General features: G+C 33.1%; 1 protein-coding gene across 1 annotated transcript in view; it reads left to right on the top strand.

The window, feature by feature from the left end:
- Positions 1–6,469: 6,469 nt before the first annotated feature.
- LOC123663623 (armadillo repeat-containing protein 2) overlaps positions 6,470–20,388 on the top strand; it is a 41,280-nt gene continuing 27,361 nt past the window's right edge. The window contains exons 1-6 of the mRNA XM_045598291.1: positions 6,470–6,578; positions 13,464–13,608; positions 14,143–14,275; positions 15,083–15,200; positions 18,859–18,997; positions 20,168–20,375. Coding sequence (XP_045454247.1) covers positions 6,470–6,578; positions 13,464–13,608; positions 14,143–14,275; positions 15,083–15,200; positions 18,859–18,997; positions 20,168–20,375 — 852 coding nt within the window. The remainder of the gene's footprint in view (positions 6,579–13,463; positions 13,609–14,142; positions 14,276–15,082; positions 15,201–18,858; positions 18,998–20,167; positions 20,376–20,388) is intronic.

Here is a 20,388-nt window from a genome sequence, read left to right as displayed (position 1 = left end):
ACTGCTAGACAGCTGACAGTTGCTACAGAAAAAAACATTTCTTTTGTACTTTTATTTATAAAGTCATGAAAAATGTTTTAAGATTTTTAATTAAAATAGAGTGAAAGACATATTTTATTCACTTAAAAGTTTTTAACCTTTTATAAATCTATGTGACATCATTCCCTATAATTTTATTTCTTATCGAAAGATTAAATTATTTAGTGTAAAAATTTGATGTTGTTCAAACTGATAATGTGAAAGTAGTAAAAATATATATTTGAAAAACAACTTTTTGTGTGTCTCAAGCCTCAAATACACACACATAGAGAAATATATATAAAAAGTTAGCATAACTTTTGAGCTATAAATGTTGGATTTGGGTTATATTTAAATTATGTAAAAATTTAGAGTGTTTGTTTTCTTACTTTGTTTTAAAATAATAATGATATAACAAATCTTAAGTTCAAACCCCACAGACTGTTTTTATTGACATAGAGAACGTACTCATTTTACAATCGATACGTAGTTAGTAGTTACATACACACAAACATTTATAATTAGATAAGTACATCAAGTTTAAAATACATAAACATATTAATATTTTTAGACAAAAGGGTAACTTATAAGTTATATTACTTATAGATAATATTTTAAGTTGCTGCATTTGAATATACCCTAACATTTTTAGCCGACTTAGCGGGATATCCATCTAACTGCTGGGTTTGAAATACACAGGCCGAAGACAGCACCGTTTTCGGTGCGACAAAGCCAGTCTTGCGGTCTACAACCCGCCTGCCCAGCGTGGTGACTATGCGTCAAATACATGAGTTCACATCATTTTTGGTGCGCAGTTGTGGAGGCTATGTCCAGCAGTGGAAAGTATTGTTTTCTAATATCTCAATAACTACAACGGAAATTTTATCATCTCATACATGTAGTAAATTATTAAATAAAACTTGGTTTAAGCTTTATCTATCTCAAATTCAAAAGTTACGAGACCGTGTTTTTTTTCTAACATTTCTTCATAAATTATTTTCAGATAAATGGCAAATACTAGATCAATTCAAATATTCATTAAATGTTCATTAATTAAACTGAATACATATTTATATTGAAACATATTTTGTTTTTGTTCTGGGTCCTTGTAGGCCACCCCACTTTGTCTCGGAGAGCACGTTAGGCTGCCAGTCACAATTGTTATCATAGGTACACATGATAACGATCGTCACTAGGTAAGGAACATATTTGCTAACCCGCAGTGGAGCAGCGAGGCGGTGTCCAGTAGTGGGATATAACAGCAGAAAGACATTTATGGATGGTTTTCCTTAAATAAAGATAACTAATATCTAAAATAATGATTAATCTGCTGTATGGTAACGGTAGTAAAGAATATAGCCACTCCCTCTCTTCCTGTGGGTATCGTAAGAGGCGACTAAGGGATAACACAGTTCCACTACCACCTTGGAACTTAAAAAGCCGACCAATGGACCACCCAACTGCTGGCTTTCAAATACGCAGGCCGAAGACGGGCAGCAGCGTCTTCGGTGCGACAAGGCTAGACCTGCGGTCACCAACTCGCCTGCCCAGCGTGATGACTCGCGCCATAATGTCTGGCGCGAACTTGGGGAGGCCTATGTCGCAGTTGAAAAAGAAAAGAAAATAATTAGTAGTACCTATAGGTATACTTCGAGTATACTTCGAGTTGTCGAAATTATTTAATAAAACACGAAGTTTGGGAAACAGCCTAAACGTTTACAGGACGCCGCCTAAATACTTTTTTGGCCGCGCTGTTTTATTTGCTTTTTAATTTGATTGACAAGTCAAGCCAAGTCAAAAAGGTTATTTATGCTTGATTTAATCGTTTAGTAAAACTTATATACGGTAAAAATACATTTTCATGTCTGTACAGTTCGTCAAAGCGTATCACTTTCAGTTTAAAAATAGTTATACATCAAAGGTACATTGAATTTTGACTAGGTACTAATTATAGGTAATTATAATTAAGAAATGTTTAAAGGTATTTTTAAGTTATTGTTTTAATGATGATGATAAATAAAAAGTAAGTCTTTAGATTAAGACCCGTCGAATTATCTAAGCTCAAATTTGACCGTTTATCGGCATTTTGTATCAAAAAAAAAAAACCCTAACCGATCTAACTTCAAAATGGCGGCTCTTAATCTAAGGATTAGCCAAATAAAGCATAATTATTTGAGGACAAGGTTCGTTTGACGATAGTCATTTATATTGTAGTAGGTATATACTTATGTAGGTGATGTAGTAGGTACATACTTATGTTGGTGAGTTTGTTATTGTGCCGATGTTTAGGGCTTAGTAGTCAAGGCGACAATGCTTAGCTTATTAATCGATAGGCATGGGTTGGTAGTACTATGCAAATTTTAATCGCTTTATTCTGACTTACATATCAAATATATTATTAATACAGCTTAAACTTGTTTTGTAACTAAAACATAGCGATTTGTTACACTTTGACTATTCTTCCAATTTCGCTCAAATTCGTGTAAAATACAAAAATGATTTAAATAGAAATGAGTTGAAAAAAAGCGTTTTCGTTTTTCTTAATTTAATTTTACATTACGTTACAACTTAAAGAATATCATAAGCTTAGTGTTGCTTCATTATTCATGTGGATAATAGGAAACCGTCAAAAAATAGACTAATTTTAATTTATTATAGAGTAGACACACGACTTATATTTTTAATTCCTAGGTCATAAATAGCAAATAGGAACCCAACGCTGCGTATTAAAATTGTGTTTCAAATTTCAATACACATCAAAGTAATATTGTCTTATTTTTCATGTTATTTGACTTACCTTTTTACCCTTAGAGCCTGTTTCATTCGTTATTAGTTACTAAAGCTATTTCACGGGTATCCAATAGATAAATTTTTGATATTATGTGTGCCTATGGCCTGTAACCGCCTATTGTTAAAGTTTAATCGTAACTTATTTGTAACATAAACTTTTTTCAGCAACTGGTGAAGCAGGCCCTCAAAGTTACAATGTATGAAGCAGTAACGGTCTGACAGAGGGGAGAAACGCTCGCCTACCGACACGTTGAAGGAATTTTAAAGTTCACGGTGATAGTGGTAAACAATTTTTATACTTTTTAATTATTATTTCTATATAAATAAAAATGAATGTTGCTAATCGCTTAACTCGAGAATGGCTCGACCAATTCGGCAATTTTTTTTGTATGTTGCTTAAGGCCCACGGAACGTTTTTATACTTAATTTTTTTTTGATAAATAATAATAATATTAAAAAAACAATTTTTACTACTAACTTTTGACAGAACAAAGTTTGTCCGGGCAGCTAGTTATTTAATAATAAACATAAATTTAATAATAAACATAAATTTATTAATAGTTATTACCTTACAAATACAAAGTAAATAACGATTTTTTTTCTATATAACTTTTTGTGTAATAACTGTAGGTTTAAATATTTTATTTTAGTCAAATAATAATTATTAAAATTATGCTATATGTTGTGATAAGTTACCATAATTTTTATAAATCTAATAGGAGTAACTTTAAAAATTTAAAGTAAATAACAGAATTTTGTACTATGTATTATAGGTATTTTATTATTATTTTTTTTTAAGAATTGTAGTTTCACGTAATTGCATATAAATCGTTTGTTTCATAAATTAAAAAATATTTAGAAAGTTAAATTGTTATTTTCATATCAATACGAGTTTGATTAAAATTTATTATGAAATATAATAAGGTGAGTTTCGAATAAGGCCCTATATAAAATCAAAACCAAAAATAGCTTTATTCAAATAGGCTTGAAATGCACTTTCGAATCGTCAAATTAGATTTTACATATAAAAAATTTGAAGTGATTATTATGATTTCTTTGATTTCTTAATGTCATGTTATAAGATAAAATGACGCTGAATTTTCTTTAATTTGAAGAATTATCAGCGAGCACATTTGAAATATAATTGAATAGTTTTGTAAACTAGTGGTCGCCCAGAGGTTGAAAATCGACCATAATCAAAAATTTAAATTAAAGAAAACCAAAAAAATAATGGAAATTAAGACCTTTTTAAAAAAAATCAGTTTGACTACAGACTGACAATCAACAAAAGAGTATAATATGCGTGTGTGTGTATATCAAATACATAGTAGTGTGTGTCATGTTTTTTTTTATTGATTTAATATATTTATATGCATAATTTAAAATATATATATATATATATATATATATATATATATATATATATATATATATATATATATATATATATATATATATATATATATATATTAGCATTCTGTAATCCTTCTCTATATAAACTATAAGTGTGCGAAATTTCATACTCCTCCGACCGCGTAATTTTCGTGAAAAGGGGTACAAAGTTTTTGCTTCACGTATTAATAGGTACTATATATAGAGATACTTTTGGTACAGCAGGATTTCGGAATCATCTCAGCAAGAATGCTATATAAATCAATGTCAATAGGAATAAGATGTCGATGTTTTTAACCGAGTTCCAAAAAAGGAGGAGGATCTCAATTCGACTGTATTTTTTTTATGTATGTTACATCAGAACTTTTGACCGGGTGGACTGATTTCGACAAATTTTTTTTCATCGAAAGTTGGTGAGTTTTAATTGGTCCCATTTAAATTTATTTGAAATCTAACAACTACTCTTCGAGTTATATCTAATAATGCGTTTTTACTTGACGCTTTTTTTGTCGACCTACGTTGTATTATACCGCATAACTTTCTACTGGATGTACCGATTTTGATAATTCTTTTTTTGTTAGAAAGGGGATATCCCTAGTTTGGTACCATGATAAGGAAACCTTTACTAGGTGGATAGTGGATAACCTTTATTACTAGGATAACTTTTTACTAGGTGTACCGATTTTGATTAATTTTAAGTTTATCGAGATCTGATAACTACTTTTTGAGTAATCTTTGATAACGCGTAGTTGCTTGACTATTTTTTTGTCGATCTACGTTGTATTACTAGTTGATGTAATTGAAGTTGGTTTTTTTTTCGTTTGCGAGCAAACACAATTATTAATAAATAGAAACATTTAATACGTTAGACGTTAATTTATAGAAGTTGCTCTTATAGGGGTGACATGATCACTTCGTGACCAAACTGCGTTAGGTATGTTGTAAAATGAGTATTATGTTATACCATATCTCAAATATTCTTCCGTTACATAAACATTTAGGTGCCCGCATGTGGCTGTGATTGTGGTTATCAGTATCGCAATAAACTTTCTAAAAATGTCAATATATTTTTAATTAATGTCTGACTTTTTGAACTGAATACGTATAGCCAGGGTGTTACCAGAATTTCGTAAAGGTGGGTCAAAAAAATGTAGAACTCGATAAGTAGAAGAAAATTTCACTATTTCAATAATAGCTCGCGGAGGTTTTGGCTAATCTACAATTATTAGCTTCGAGTCAGGGGGAGGGGGTTTAAATGCATATAGCATCACGCCATCACTTATGGTGAAAATTAGTTGAATCGTAGTCAATATTATGAAATTTCGATAATTCTTGCTAAGAAACTTTTTTTTATTAAAGTTTACTTCAATTCAATATTAATATTTTATCCTTATATTCTAATAAATTATTGAAATTGTTGTTATGTGATAAATAGATAATAGTGTCACTATCTCATCGATTGAAGTATGATTGCTGTAACGGTAACCCATGAATGAGGCATGAGTTTTATGTGATTTTTTCCATAGGGCGTCATTGTAACCTTCCGAAGTAGGTTAATGATCGCACATGCCGTGTCACCAAAGCTACCATTTTGCCGGTTATAATTATATGGGTGTTAACTATTTTCGGGTAATGATTGAGAATTAAATGGTTTTTCAATGTTAACTTTTTCTTTATCATTATAGTATTGGTGGGATACCATATCAACCAAGAGTAATATAAACTGAACTTTTGGAAATAAGGTTTTATAATTGTTTATGAAATTGCATTGTTATATACAAAATTAATCGCTTACTTGACTTGAAAATGTTAACAGTTTTTGACGCCAACGTTAGCTAGACAAGTGCTGAGTTCTCCTGCTTTCCATTCAGTGTTGCCCGTTTGATACCATCTTGGATCTAGATGTGACATTTAAATGTGTTTTATGTATATATGTATGTACATTTAATTTGGTTTGTCTGGAAGAAATGGCTAAACAGCCATAAGTCCGCCCATCGTACTTCACAGTCTGTTAATGTTTTTTAAATGTGTTTATTGTTTAAAATGTAGTTGTGGTGTATAATAAAGTATAAATAAACGAATAAATAAATAAATTTACTAAAATATATATATATATATATATATATATATATATATATATATATATATATATATATATATATGTATCAATGCTTAGTATCATACGATATGGTACCTGTGTTAAATATTTATTAGGTTCAATCGTATTAATATGTTTTTTTTTTATAATTGTAGAAAGCAGTAGGATTAAATGGGTGAAAGAGGCGCCAGACGCGGCGCTGGCGCACCGTTCTACGCGCCGCCGCGTCGCAAAACATCAGCGGAGATTATCAGCGAAGCGCGCGCTGCCATCAGTGCAGGTGCGTATGTACTGTAATCAACTAAATATGCCTATGTCGACGATATCGACGACTCTATAATAAAGTTATCGTCGAGATCCATAATGAAGGCCAGGACTTTATAGATTAAATTTATTTCTCCAGAAGAGATGCGTTCGAGTGTTCGACACATAAAGAGTTTAACATATGTTACATCGCCGGTATACCCTCTTTTAAAATATATATTTATAATATAATTTTTTAACATTAAAAATACATTTTATAAATGGGTTAAACAAGGATTTTGAAATTTTTGTCAGCCTGCCTGAAAGACAGCTTTCTGTTTGTAGAGGCTAATCTTCGAAATGGCTGAAGCGATTTTTATGCGATTTTCACTAGAAGAAAGAGGAGCATGTGGAGCAACGATGTGGAGCAACAGGCTATTCTATATTATCCTAGAATTTAAACTGCTTCTTTTGGGTTCGAATTAAAATAAAATATTTTTGTGTTGGATAATTTTAAGTAAATATTATTATTATAAAAAAAAATACGCAGCTCATATGTTACAATGAGGTAGATCACAGCGGTAAATATCTTGCTCCAAATTTGGCATAACTCGACTACAATCACAGCCAAAAAACGAGTGTGCTTTAGACCACACGACTGAAGAAAAACTTACAAAAAGGAATTCTCTCTCTTTCTATCTTCACTAAGTTATATCTTCCTCTCAACTTCGGTTCGCCTCGCCCGATAATACTTTTGGTAAGGCTCTCGTCATGCACTCACCAGCTTACTCCTCAAGTCAAGCGTGCGTATAGAAGTTTAACTTCAATAATTCTGCTCTCAAGTAGTGCCGTCCCCTTGTGGTGAGTAATGTCCTTGAAGTTTTGTTTTATACAACTGAGTTGGCAAACAAGTGTATTGCCCACCTGGTAAGCGATTGCCGTAGCTTATAGACGCCTGTAACACCAGAAGCATTTAAAGCGCGTTGCCATCTCTACCCTCAAACCCCCCAGAAACTCTTGTCACTTTAGTCAACAGGAACACAAAGCTGCTTGAAAGCAGTATTATTTAGCTGAAATCTTCTGTAAGGTTTGTTAATAGTCAGAACTCCTGGAGACGGTAATTATAACATCAGGTGGACTGTACCACAAGGGAGAAAAAGTGTAATTTCATGAAATATTAAAAGTTTTTTTTAATACTTAACATGAATAATAAATACTAACACTGACGAAGGGACTAACTAGTCCACAAGTTCTCAATGCCCAATGGAACGGGTTATGCTTAGGGTAATATCTCAAAGATAGGATCAGGTATGAGACTATCCGCGAGAGAACGAAAGTAACCGACATAGCCCACAGAATTAGCAAGTTGAAGTGGCAGTGGGCTGGTCGCTTGTATCGCAGGACCAATGGCCGCTGGAGCAGACGTGTCCTGGAGTGGAGACCGAGCGTTAACAAGCGCAGTGTAGGACGTAATCCTTCCCGCTGGACCAACGATCTGCGTAATATTGCAGGTGGAGGCTGGATGAGGATTGCGGTAAACCGGGATGCTTGGTGTGAACCTAGTGAAGGCCTACGTCCAGCAGTGGACTGCAAAGACTAATGTGATGATGATGATGATGATGATGATATTTTAAAACTACTTAACTGTTTCAGCTTAGTTATATGATTTTTATTTTTATGCTTTTAGTACGTTATTATAGGTATGTGTGAATGGTAGCAAATTCGAATACTTTATGACAATATAGCAATGATTTGAGAAAGCGAACCACCGTGTTTCGTGTTTTTATCGTGATAAATCGTGAAAAAGGCGCCGAGTCACGCGACTTGAACGATTTTTTATTATTCACGATGACTGTAGACTGTAACTATATTAGTCAGACTATATAAGTTTATATTTTAAAGGTCCATACATACATACATGTAACATTTACTGCAGAATTAAAAGAAACATTAAAAGAAATAAAATACGAGTTAACTAACAAAGAAAATATAAAAACAAATCAAAAAACTCCATGAGTATAAAGATATTTACGAATTGAAAGAATCTTTGAATTTTCTGATCTTAATCACCACATATAAAATTATGTTAAGGATGGTAAAACTATAGGAACACAACGCTACTTCAAAAGCAGTATTATTTAGTTGCGATCTTCTGTAAGGTCGAGGTACTTTTGTACATTTAGCTTTGTATGTAATATGTGATTTACAATAAAGTACAAAATAAATAAATAAAATAAGTACTTCCCCAGCTGCTCCAGATTTTGAGCAGGATATTTCCTACCCTACCTCAGTTAAATCTTCTAGCTTTCAATATAAAATATATGAAGGAAAAGAGTTTACGCTGTGATTCACCTGGTGAAATGAAACGAAAATATTTATTTTGAAATGAATGCAACTAGCCAAAAATAATTTTTTTAACCTAACGGAAGTTGGTATCGATTCGTAAGTGTTGACGTCATTACGTCCCTATTATCGACTTAGGGTCGATTTCTTCGGCTGCTGATGTTCCTTAAGATAGTTATCTGACTTATAACGATATCTTAGAGATAAATTTTTTGATTTTTTTAAATGTCAAACTCAACTATATCAAATACTTAAATTTGAAACACTTCAGTTTGTAATATCCCACTGCTGGGCATGGGCATTTTTCCCCATGGAGGAGAAGGATCAGAGCTTAATCCACCACGCTGCTCCAATGCGGGTAAATTTTCGGCTTATTTTTTATGTAAAAGATAAAATTTACTAGCAATCTGTAAAATTGACCTTTAACAAGTGCAGGTGATTGAACTTTGTACGCTCGGTTAGGGGTTAGCAAAGTTATGATTTGTAGCGAACGTGTTGCTAAGGAACGTGTTGTTACTTGTTACCTTAGCAATCTTGTTACGTGCTACTTGGTAGTTTAATAGTTACAATTTTTGGCAAATCATCAAGTTCTCTTAACTTTATATTAATATAAATAAAAATGGATCTCTGATTATGCTGTTCAAACCGAAACTTAAAAACGGCTGGATAAATTGGCCAATTTTTTTTAAGTTTTCTAAATTCAAATACTTTGTAGACGAATTGAGGAAAATTGGAATTTTCCTGTAAAAGGTACGACTAAACTTAAAGTGATGACTTAATTGACTTAACTTGGCGTTTGACAATTCGAAAGAATGACAATCTGGTGAGTCCACTCATGTATAAAAATTAAATTGAATGGTGTTAATATCCTAAAAAAACAATATGCAGATTTTTCTATCGCCCAAAACTGTGCGATTAGTGACACGTAATAAAATTTTAATTAAAATTGAAAATTATTCGAAATTGACGGTAGTTAAAAGTTTAATTGAAAAATTTAAAAGAAAGAAAAAACGTTTATTCGAGGTAAAAGTAATAACAATGAGAAATGCAAATTACATAACAATTGGCAGTCGTCATTTGTAATACGTAAGGTCTGTTTTTTTGGAATTGTCCTAATTGGTAAACAAATATGGCGTACTTATGACCACAGACAATTAGAGTATAGTGTAGCTTAGTGAAGTGACACAAAGAGCAAATGAATGAACAATATCAATAAGCCATAGACAAAGTAAAATTAATTTTACATCGAAATATTTAATGATACCATATTGCTGAAATTATTTCAAAAACTAATAATATATTAAATAATTTTGCTAAGAATTAGTAGAGGTACAGAATTACGAAAAAAAATATTAATCGAGCATCGAGCATAAAAGGCAACAAAGGGGACTGTCCATTTTGGCCCAAGGTGAACAGAATTCATACAAAAAAACAAATATACCAATAATTTTCATAAATTAAATCATGTTTATTCGTGAATTGCAGTTTTATCAATATAAACTGATGAAAAGTTTATTTAATAAGTATTTTAATTCATTAATTATATACTTCTAGTTTATTTTCGGTTGGTGATTTGATTACAACACGTTGCCAGTCTTAAACAAACAATTATTATTAACGAACAATCGATTTTAAAATATTTTTAAATCAATTATTTGTTAAAATCGATTAAAAGTATTGTTAAATCGAATTAATAAGAAAAAAGTCTAAAAAAAGTCTATAAAAGTGTATTTAGTAAAAAAACATTTAACTTTGGTGAAAAATAAACTATTTTAGAAACATTGTTATTGACTAAATAAAAAGCAAGCAATTAATTATATTAAATTCGATTATCGATTTAATCGATTTATTTGTTTATTGAAAATATTATTTATTATGGCAACCCTAAACTACAGACTTTTGTTTCATACATTCATTTGACTTCGATGTTGCTTTCATGGTGATATAGCAACCTACTGTAAGGTTTTCCGTCAACCGAGAATTCATCACTACTGCGACGTAAAATACACAGTAGGCATATTCATAAGTAGGAAAATATATTTTGTATTTATTTTATATGTAAACAATAAAGGTCAGGCAGAGAAGCCACAAAAAAATATTATTGCAACTGCATGGTTGGTCGACGGACAGTAGGTTGTTGTGGCCATGTCATGAAATTATTTGGTTTTTGGGCTGAAAAAGGTTTCAAGATTTTATAAATCTACCTGCCTAGTTTTTAGATAACATTCTGTTAACGTACGAATCCGATTAGTAAAACAAAAATAACAAAACAATGATTTTTTATTTCAGAAACCTTCTTGTAATTATCCACAAAAAAACAAAAAATGAAACACCTGGATACAAAACTATATCATTTTTCTAATTCATACTTGTTAGTACTACTAACTTAATATATAATTATTATTCTCAGTGACTGTCCACTCGGGGCCGAAACCCCCATACAAAGTGGACAGTCCCCTATATATTTCGTTTATGTGATATGGTCGGTAAAAAAAAAGCCAAAAATAAAATTTACAACAAATTAAAGGGGCCGCCTGTGTCTAAAAAAAGTCGACCCTATTAATATTATTGTCACATTATTTGTATTTACTATGAATAAAAAACCTTGCGCCGGCGGCACACTCACTCTAACATCTAAAAAAAGGACTAATAACATTGTACTCCACGAAGCTCTCATTGGGTAATCTTAAGTCTCATCCTAAAGTCTCAAAATTTTTTCCTGTGAACTACAGTAAACGTTTATGCCGTTGCTATGTGGTATACTTTAATATTATATGGGATAGCATTAAAAATGTTCAGGATGAAATTGATATTCAGAAATATTCATAATATAAAATAAAACCTTTACAATGAACACTTTACCATAAATGATTGACATTTGCAATATTTTGTAAGCATTTTTTTTGTGCGCTCAACATAAAAAAAAGAAGAAAAAAAACAATTAATAACAAAATACAAATAAATAACAAATCGCTTTACTGTAATATTATTTAACAAGTTATAATTCGTGAAATTTTAAAATATAGTTAAAGAACATGGCCTATTTTATCGCTCATGCTGTTCATTCACTTATACTCATTCACTTCTAAAAATATTATGACCACATCCCTATTTGCCTTATAAAAAAAGATATTGAAATGTCATATTCGAAAATATTAGTTATCTGTACTCTCGGAATTCGTATTTTGTAGTTTTTATGTGTTTAAAATGATAAATTGATATTTGTTTTTAGTGAAATAAATAGTAAATGGAGTTTTACAAATGTCCGTAAGCTAATATGTTGTGAAAGTGAGTGATAAATGCGGAAAAAACGTGAATTACGATTGACAGCGGTTTGTTTACCAATTAGGACTCTTCCAAAAAAACAAGATATACTTGTTCCCAAAAAATCAAATATAAATCCAGTAATGTGTACGGGACGGAGTTATAGAACCTGGACGAGACGTGGACGGGACGTGGACGGAACGTGGTAAACACTAACGGGGATTTTTAATGCATACGTACCGTGACAGTAACTCAGTAAAAGTAGGTAAATGCACGTGCTTCCCTTCCCTTCTTTAGCTCTCCGGAGCGAACGGAGCGACCGTGCATACCCAGCGGAATCACGGACAGGACGGAGTCCGGGTGGGGCGGGACGTGCTAAACATCGTCGATACTTTCCAATACGATCCTTTCCGTGCGGTTCACGTTACCGTTTCGTCCTTTCTTCCGTGACGTATTTTTCGCTTACATTTTCTGCAAAACGTCCCGTTCCGTACGAACAAAAACTCGTTAGGTATGCAGCGGACTTTAGATGTTAAGCTGCTGTCGGCCCCTGCTCTTCTGTGAAAATTCCAAAAAAATATATCACAAAGGCTTGGATTTTTAAAAATAATATTATCAGGTTTTATATAGATACTAGTTGACCCGGCAATATTTCTTTTGCCATATGGATAGGAACACCCTTATCACCTAAGGCTATAAAAATAGGTTAAGGCTTATTCTCAGACCTAACAAATATACACGTAAAATTTCGTAAAAAAAATAGATCAAACTGTTTAGGAGGAGTTCAGTAAGAAATACGAGACATACATATGATAAGTATTAATTTATGTATATAATAATAATAATAATTAATAAATAAATTTATTTGTGGAAACACACTGCACCAGGTTAAAATTATATAAAAAGAAAACATAATTTACAACAAGGACTAAATACAAAGAGGGTCCAATCGTAAAACAAAACAAAAAAAGAGATACAACATAAACTTATTGATTAAAAGTATTTAACTAAATACATTATTTACTTATATAAGTTTGCAGCATGCCTCACAAAAAGGTGTGACCTCAGTTTACGTTAGGAATGTTAGTCCTAACACTCAGGATCACCCTAAGTTTTGAGATTCATTTCCATTTTGATTTCATTCATATATAACCCTCAGCGTGGTGACTATGGGCAACATACATGAGTTCACGCCATTTTTGGAGGCCTATGTTCAGCAGTGGACTGCAATAGGCTGAAATGATGATGATGATGCATGATGATAATAAAGTAAAATGAAATAAAAAAATTAACCTAAATATTATTTTTTTAATAGAAATGAGCAACATAACAAGTGGACCAGGGCTAAGTGCTCTCAGACCGCTGCGTACGCGGCGCCCCTTCACCCCCCGCGAGCCTCAACGGACTCTTTTCACTGAAAGGGCGCGCAAGAAGGACACTCGCCCGCCTAGCGCGTTTGAGTAACCGTTTTTTTCTACTACCCTCTCTCTTTCTCTGCTTATCTCCCTTTCTCGCTCTCTAACTCTTTCTTCTTGTCTCACACAGTTTTTCCATTAGGTAAAATATTTCATTTCATTTAGTTTTGACTGTAAGACAAAAAAAAAAATGTTGTGGTAATTTTAAGTTTATTTATTCTAAGTTTACGATCAATATGTATTTTATTTATTTTGAGTACCATATTATAGTTTTCTTAATATAGAGTTAGGTGTTAGTTAGGTGTTACCGACCCCCCGCCATCAAATCTTTATAAAAAGCGTAAGCTGTTCGAGGAAGGGGTTTTCGCGAGCCCTCCTAGAGGGGGACTTCTTCCTTCGCGGCCGGTGTCTTTAGTACCCGGCCCCTCTCACCGGTGACGCTGTAAGGGTACCTATCTAACTTCAAAATGCGGTTCTTAATCTAAAGCCTAGTCTAGTTTTCTATTACACTAAGACCTTAAAAAATTATGGTCCATTTTAATGAGGTAAATATCAAAATAACTATGAAAATGTTTTCAGCCTCAAATACCTCACTCTGTCCGAGTCCAACGAAGAGGCTTTGGTTGCGTCAGGAGTACAATATGGTAGCATTGACGAAGACGATACTAAAGAAGAAATTTTAGTTGATAACCAGGTTAAGAAGAAAGCAGCAGTAAGTACTTTGATAATATTTATTTGTCTCTTTTTAGTAGGGATTCCTTCCTTTATGTTATTAGATATTCTAGTCTATCTGCTGTATCTGTTACTAGAAAATATACTCATTTTATATTTGATTCCATCTCTGCTGCATACAATTTATAACTTGGTCAAGCAAATCTCCATAGTATCTACGATTTTATTTTTGTGTTACCCACACATTAGGAATTCTAAACATTTTTGAATATCTTATCAAAAATTGACCGCAAATTGATCTAGCGGGTACATCGTTCCATAGCTTAATTGGCTAGAGCGCCGACACGGTCAGTCGGAGACGCGGGTTCGAACCCCCCTGGAGCGGTTAATTTTTGATATGATATTCAAAAATGTTTAAATCTCCATAGTTTCAGCCATGTTACCCCGTGTATCCTCTCAATGAACAGAATCGTGCAGCTTTAACTAAGCATTATAAGTTAATATATGTTTATGTGACATAACCATTCCATGGAGTTTATCTGGGTTGATTGTTCTGTGAACCAATATGGACGTGGCCGAAGTTGCGACACTTTCGTCTACCGTTCCCAACATTAACTCAAGTCTCGTATCGATTACTTTATTTATTAAATACTTTATTGCAAATTTATGTTTCGAACCTTCTCCTATGGAGATGATTGGTGGAGCAAGATCGGAACTTAATCCACCACGCTGCTACATTACGGATTGTCGGATTTCCAACTACATGTGGGAATAGCTTGAAGTATTCTAGTACTCTACGAGGAGGTATTACATATTATCTGCTAAGCTACAAATATTTGTCTTAAAGGTAAAATCGCGAACAAATGATCGATCGGGTGACGGATGGAGCGCTTTCACCAAACTACCGCACCTCAGCGGCAGGACTAAACCTTTACATCGGAGAAATACGACGCAATCTGGTGACTGTATGTAATTTGAAATTTTTCTATTATTTAATTTAATTACATCAATATCCCAAATTTTAATACAGTTTGGACAATTGTTCATAACAATAATTGTCTAATTGAACCAATAATTGTGTTGACTATGGGCAAAACAAACGAGTATACGCCATTTTTTGGCACGAACTTGTGGAGGCCTATGTCCAGCAGTGGACTTGTAATAGGCTGAAATGATGATTATGATAATGATAAACCAATAAGTTTAGAGAAGTCGCTTAAATATATTTAACTGGGTATATAATGGAAATGATTCAAGTATATTGATCCGCGATGATGAGGTCAATGATTCACTATTTAACTTACCATGAGAATAATATAAAAGAATGTGACGATACGATGTTTTGATATTTATGTTAAAGCACCAAAGTTATGATAACTTGATTTAAATCGATACAGTCAAATACTTACATGACACGGAACTGTCGAACAAAGTTAGCCTCTCGCGACGTCTTGCGATTTCCTTAGTACCTATTTATTTATTTATTAAACTTTATTGAACAAATAAAAAAGAACATACATTTTAGAACGATTAGATACAAAAACAAGTAATGTATGCAAAGGCGGCCTTATCGCTTATAGCGATCTCTTCCAGGCAACCTTTAATAAAATTAGTATAGGAAAAATAAATAAATAATAATAATAAATAGTTTTTATTTGCTCAAATTATGTAGTTTACATTATCAAGAAGCCCTGCGACCCGTGCTAGCTTAAAAAAGCTGTGTTACAGGCCACAGTGCCTTCCCCAAAAATTAGTTTATTGTTACATAATCAGAATTTGCGTTCAGATAGCGAATACATAAATAATACTAGTCTGTATACAAAGATAACAACACAATAATAAAACAAGGATTATAAATACAAAATTTGGAAAAAAAAACTAATAATAATATGTCGGTAATAGTGCGTAATCAACAACGCAAGTTTATTACACATAATTAAATCAATTTATGGTACTAAACGTAGTTATATAATAAAATATTCATACATTTAAACGGTATATACCTACATAAACAGATACACACATATGTAAATACATACTAAATATATTACCTATGTTTGCTAATGTCAGCAAAAAGTAGTGGAGCCGTCAAAAATATTATTATTGCAAGATTTACGTTCAATGTAAACAGTATTAAAGTAAATTTTAAATATAAGTAATTTAAATGTCACCATTATGAAAATATATACTAATATGCCATCACATATTAAAACCACTGTTTCTTTTACGATAATAATCAACAAGCTTGGGATAAATTAGTTCCTTATCTTCTGATAAACAAAAATAATGTTTTGCAGGCTGTAATTCAGTCGACTTATCTCAATCGATAAGTGTAACAAGACCGTACCCAAGCGAAACGTTTACTGATGGAAATTCTCTCATTAATCAAAAAAAGTGTAAGATGGTATTTTCTTATATATGACTTAAAAAAAAAGTGAGTGTGTACTTGTGTACGCACGTAAGCAGTTATACTTCATTGTCTAGCTAACTTCAGGGTGTCGGTTTTTTGTGACGGTGTGCGCGCGCATCGTAAAAATTTAGGTAGTCTCATCATTTTTCCCTAACCTCTAGAGGAAATATAAATAAATATCTATACAATACACACACGGTCGTCTGTTCCTAAAGTAAGCAACTTAATGCTTGTGTTATAGATAACATCCGACTGGTAATATTTTTTTCATTCTTTTTTTCGATAAACATACTTATAAGTACACATAATATAGTTTCTAAGAAATTTTCTTATGTATACATAATATTAAAAGCATGTGGAGTATACCTGTAACTGGTTGTGCAATTAGCACAAATAAATTAAATATTATACTGTAGAAGTAAGTAACATTGTAACAATCGTTGGTGTGCCAAAGAAATAAATAAATAAATAAATAATACATATATAAATATATAAATAAATATTTATATTACACCCAGACTCGAAGTGGGAATCGAACTTACAATCCTCGGAACAGGAAGCAGGGGCAGCAGTGGTCACTACAAACTGCGCCAACGGGCTAGTCATATAATTGTGTTTGCTCGCAAACGAAAAAAAAACCGACTTCAATTACATCGACGAGTAATACAACGTAGATCGACGAAAAAATAGTCAAGTAACAACGCATTATCAAAGATTACTCAAAAAGTAGTTATCTGATCTCGATAAAATTTAAATGTGACCACATGATAAACATTGGCTTTCGATTAAATTAAAAATCATTAAAATCGGTACACCTAATAAAAAGTTATTGCGGATTTTGAAGAAGTTCCCTCGATTTCTCTGGGACCCCATCATCAAATCCTGGTTTTCTTATCATGGTACTAAATTAGGGATATCTTCTTTCCAACAAAAAAAGAATTGTCAAAATCGGTACCCCTAGTAAAAAGTTATTGCGGATTTTCAAGAGTTTCCCTCGATTTCTCCAGGATTCCATCATCAGATCCTGGTTTCCTTATCATGGTACTAAACTTGGGATATCTCCTTTCCAACAAAAAAAGAATTATCAAAATCGGTACATCCAGTAGAAAGTTATGCGGTATAATACAACGTAGGTCGACGAAAAAAGCGTCAAGTAAAAACGCATTATTAGGTATAACTCGAAAAGTAGTTGTTAGATCTCAAATAAATTTAAATGGGACCAATTGGCACACACCACCTTTCGATTAAAAGAATACATATATAAATATATAAATATATAAGTATATAAATATATAAATATATATATATATATAAATATAATAATAATAATAATAATACACTTTATTGTACACCAAAAACAGAAATAATACATATCAAAGAAAAAGAAAAAAAAAATTGACAATATATTCATTAGGTACAAAGGGCGGCCTTATCGCTAAAAACCGATCTCTTCCAGGCAACCTTAGGGCAAAGGAAATATATTAATATATAAATATATTACACCCAGACTCGGGGTGGGAATCGAACCCACAACCCTGGGAGCAGAAAGCAGGGTCACTACAAACTGCGCCAACGGGCTAGTCAAACTATGACACAAGGTTTTTGATAACAGCCTAGCATTACGTTGCCTACCTTAGCGAGAAATGACCATATGTGTAGTTTAAGAAAATTATTAATATGAAGTTTAGCTTATTAATATTCGTTGTTGTCGCAATTTCAATGTTTTCATTAAACTCGCTACGCTACGCTTCAGCCTGTAATATCCCACGGCTGAAAATAGCCCTCTTTTTCCATGTAAGCGAAGGATCAGAGCTTAATCCACCACGCTACTCCAATGCGGGTTGGCGGATATATTCCCTGCTATGAGTAACGATCGCTATCAGGTGTGCATGATAACAACCGGGAGCGACGGCTTAATCCACAAGGACTGCACAAACACCCAGACCACGGCAAACATCTGTACGGGCAATACAAATGTTTGTCATGTGCGAGGATCGAACACGCAACCGCCAGCGCAATAGCCACAAACTAGTGCTGTGACCGTTGCACCAACGCGGCCTTCAATAAATTATTAATTTTAATTTCATTGAATTTTTTACGCAATATTTATTTCTCCTTGTTTACGTTCCACGGAATATTTATCTGAAAATGTTCATCTAATTACAATAGTTTATAAAGAAATAACTAATGTAAAATAAAAACATTGATTACAGCATTAAGTCCTGATGGTACCAACAAAAAGAAACAAATTGTAACATCAAAATCGGTATCATATGACGCCGGTCTCGGAGATGTCACAGTTAAACATCTCGCAGTACAGCTGCCGAATCCATCGAACGACGATTACGACAAGTAAGATTTGTAAATAATAATTATTGAAGTCAAACTTCTTTTGAATCATTGTGATTTGAAACTATGATACGAAGATGTGTCATGATAAAGAAACAAAGATATAAATGTATAGAGAATGAGACAGAATACATCACTGACATCATTAAATGTATAGGCGAGAATGAGATAGAATACATCACTCACATCATCATCACTTCAGCCTATTGCAATCCACTGCTGGACATATGCCTCCAGAAGTTCGCGTTAAAAATGGCGTCAACTCATGTAGAATACACAGATAGAATATATTACACAGAATTTTATGTTCTAGTTGAAAAAAATCGCACGCAGACTACGTTTGAGAAGTTTCACTTCTGCCATATGTGAATTGCTCACACGCTTTTTTATAATAGTTGTATTAAGTAACTTTTCAAGTAACACATAATACCTTAATACATAAATACTTTGATCTTATAGCTAGTGTTATTTTGATGAATAAAATAGAACTCCTTGAGGGGGAGTGTGTTAACAGCATGGATAGGGCCGTTAAGTCTGTCTGTGGGGCGCTTGCGATACTCTTGGTGTAGTAACCGACCATAGCTTTGGTGGCTCACCAACTGAGGGACAGCAGAAAATATTCTGCTCATAATATGGAGCAGCCCGACTGGGGAAGTACCTCGAACTGACAGTAGATCACAGCTAAATAATAGTGCTTTAAAGCAGTATTGTGTTCCTGTTGGTGAGTAAGGTGACTCGAGTGCCTGGTGCGAGTTTTATTCACAGAAACATGACAGAAACGCGTTTATACGTGAAGATTATTTTGCATGGGAATTTAAACAGTGCAGCCTAGACGATACAGAATAGTATACGATACAATTGATACAGAGCCATCTAGCGGCAAACGCGAGAACTAGGTTGAAATCCCGAATTTTTCATACAAAATGAAGTTAAAATTTACGCCCGATATAGCGAGATGGATGAAACATAACTCGCACTAGGCACTCAGAGCTATTTATTAGCTTAGCTTTAAATTAGCTATTATTATTGGTAGGGTCAGCAACGCGCTTGCGATGCTTCTGTTGTTGCCGGCGTCTATAAGCTACAGTAATTGCTTACCTTCAGGCGAAACGTAATCTTATTTGCCACGTTAGTGGTACAAAAAATATTAACATTCCCCTTCATTTCTTCCAGCATGACAGTGCTAGAGTTAGCCGAATACCTATCCAGCGAAACAAGTAACTCGGAACAGACCCTATTATTGATACAGGCTCTTCAGAGAAATATAGTCAAGACCTTACCAGCAAATAGTCTTCGTGAACTAGTACTTCGATCTCTTTACACTCACGTGGACAGCGACGATGATCGCATACTGGTAGCCATAGCGAGGGCTATGCTGACGGTGAGTGTATCTT

This window comes from Melitaea cinxia, chromosome 20 (assembly GCF_905220565.1).
Source record: "Melitaea cinxia chromosome 20, ilMelCinx1.1, whole genome shotgun sequence".
Classification (NCBI taxonomy): domain Eukaryota; kingdom Metazoa; phylum Arthropoda; class Insecta; order Lepidoptera; family Nymphalidae; genus Melitaea; species Melitaea cinxia.
The sequence above is the reverse complement of the archived record's forward strand: the minus strand, read 5'-3'. Positions and strand labels throughout refer to the sequence as shown.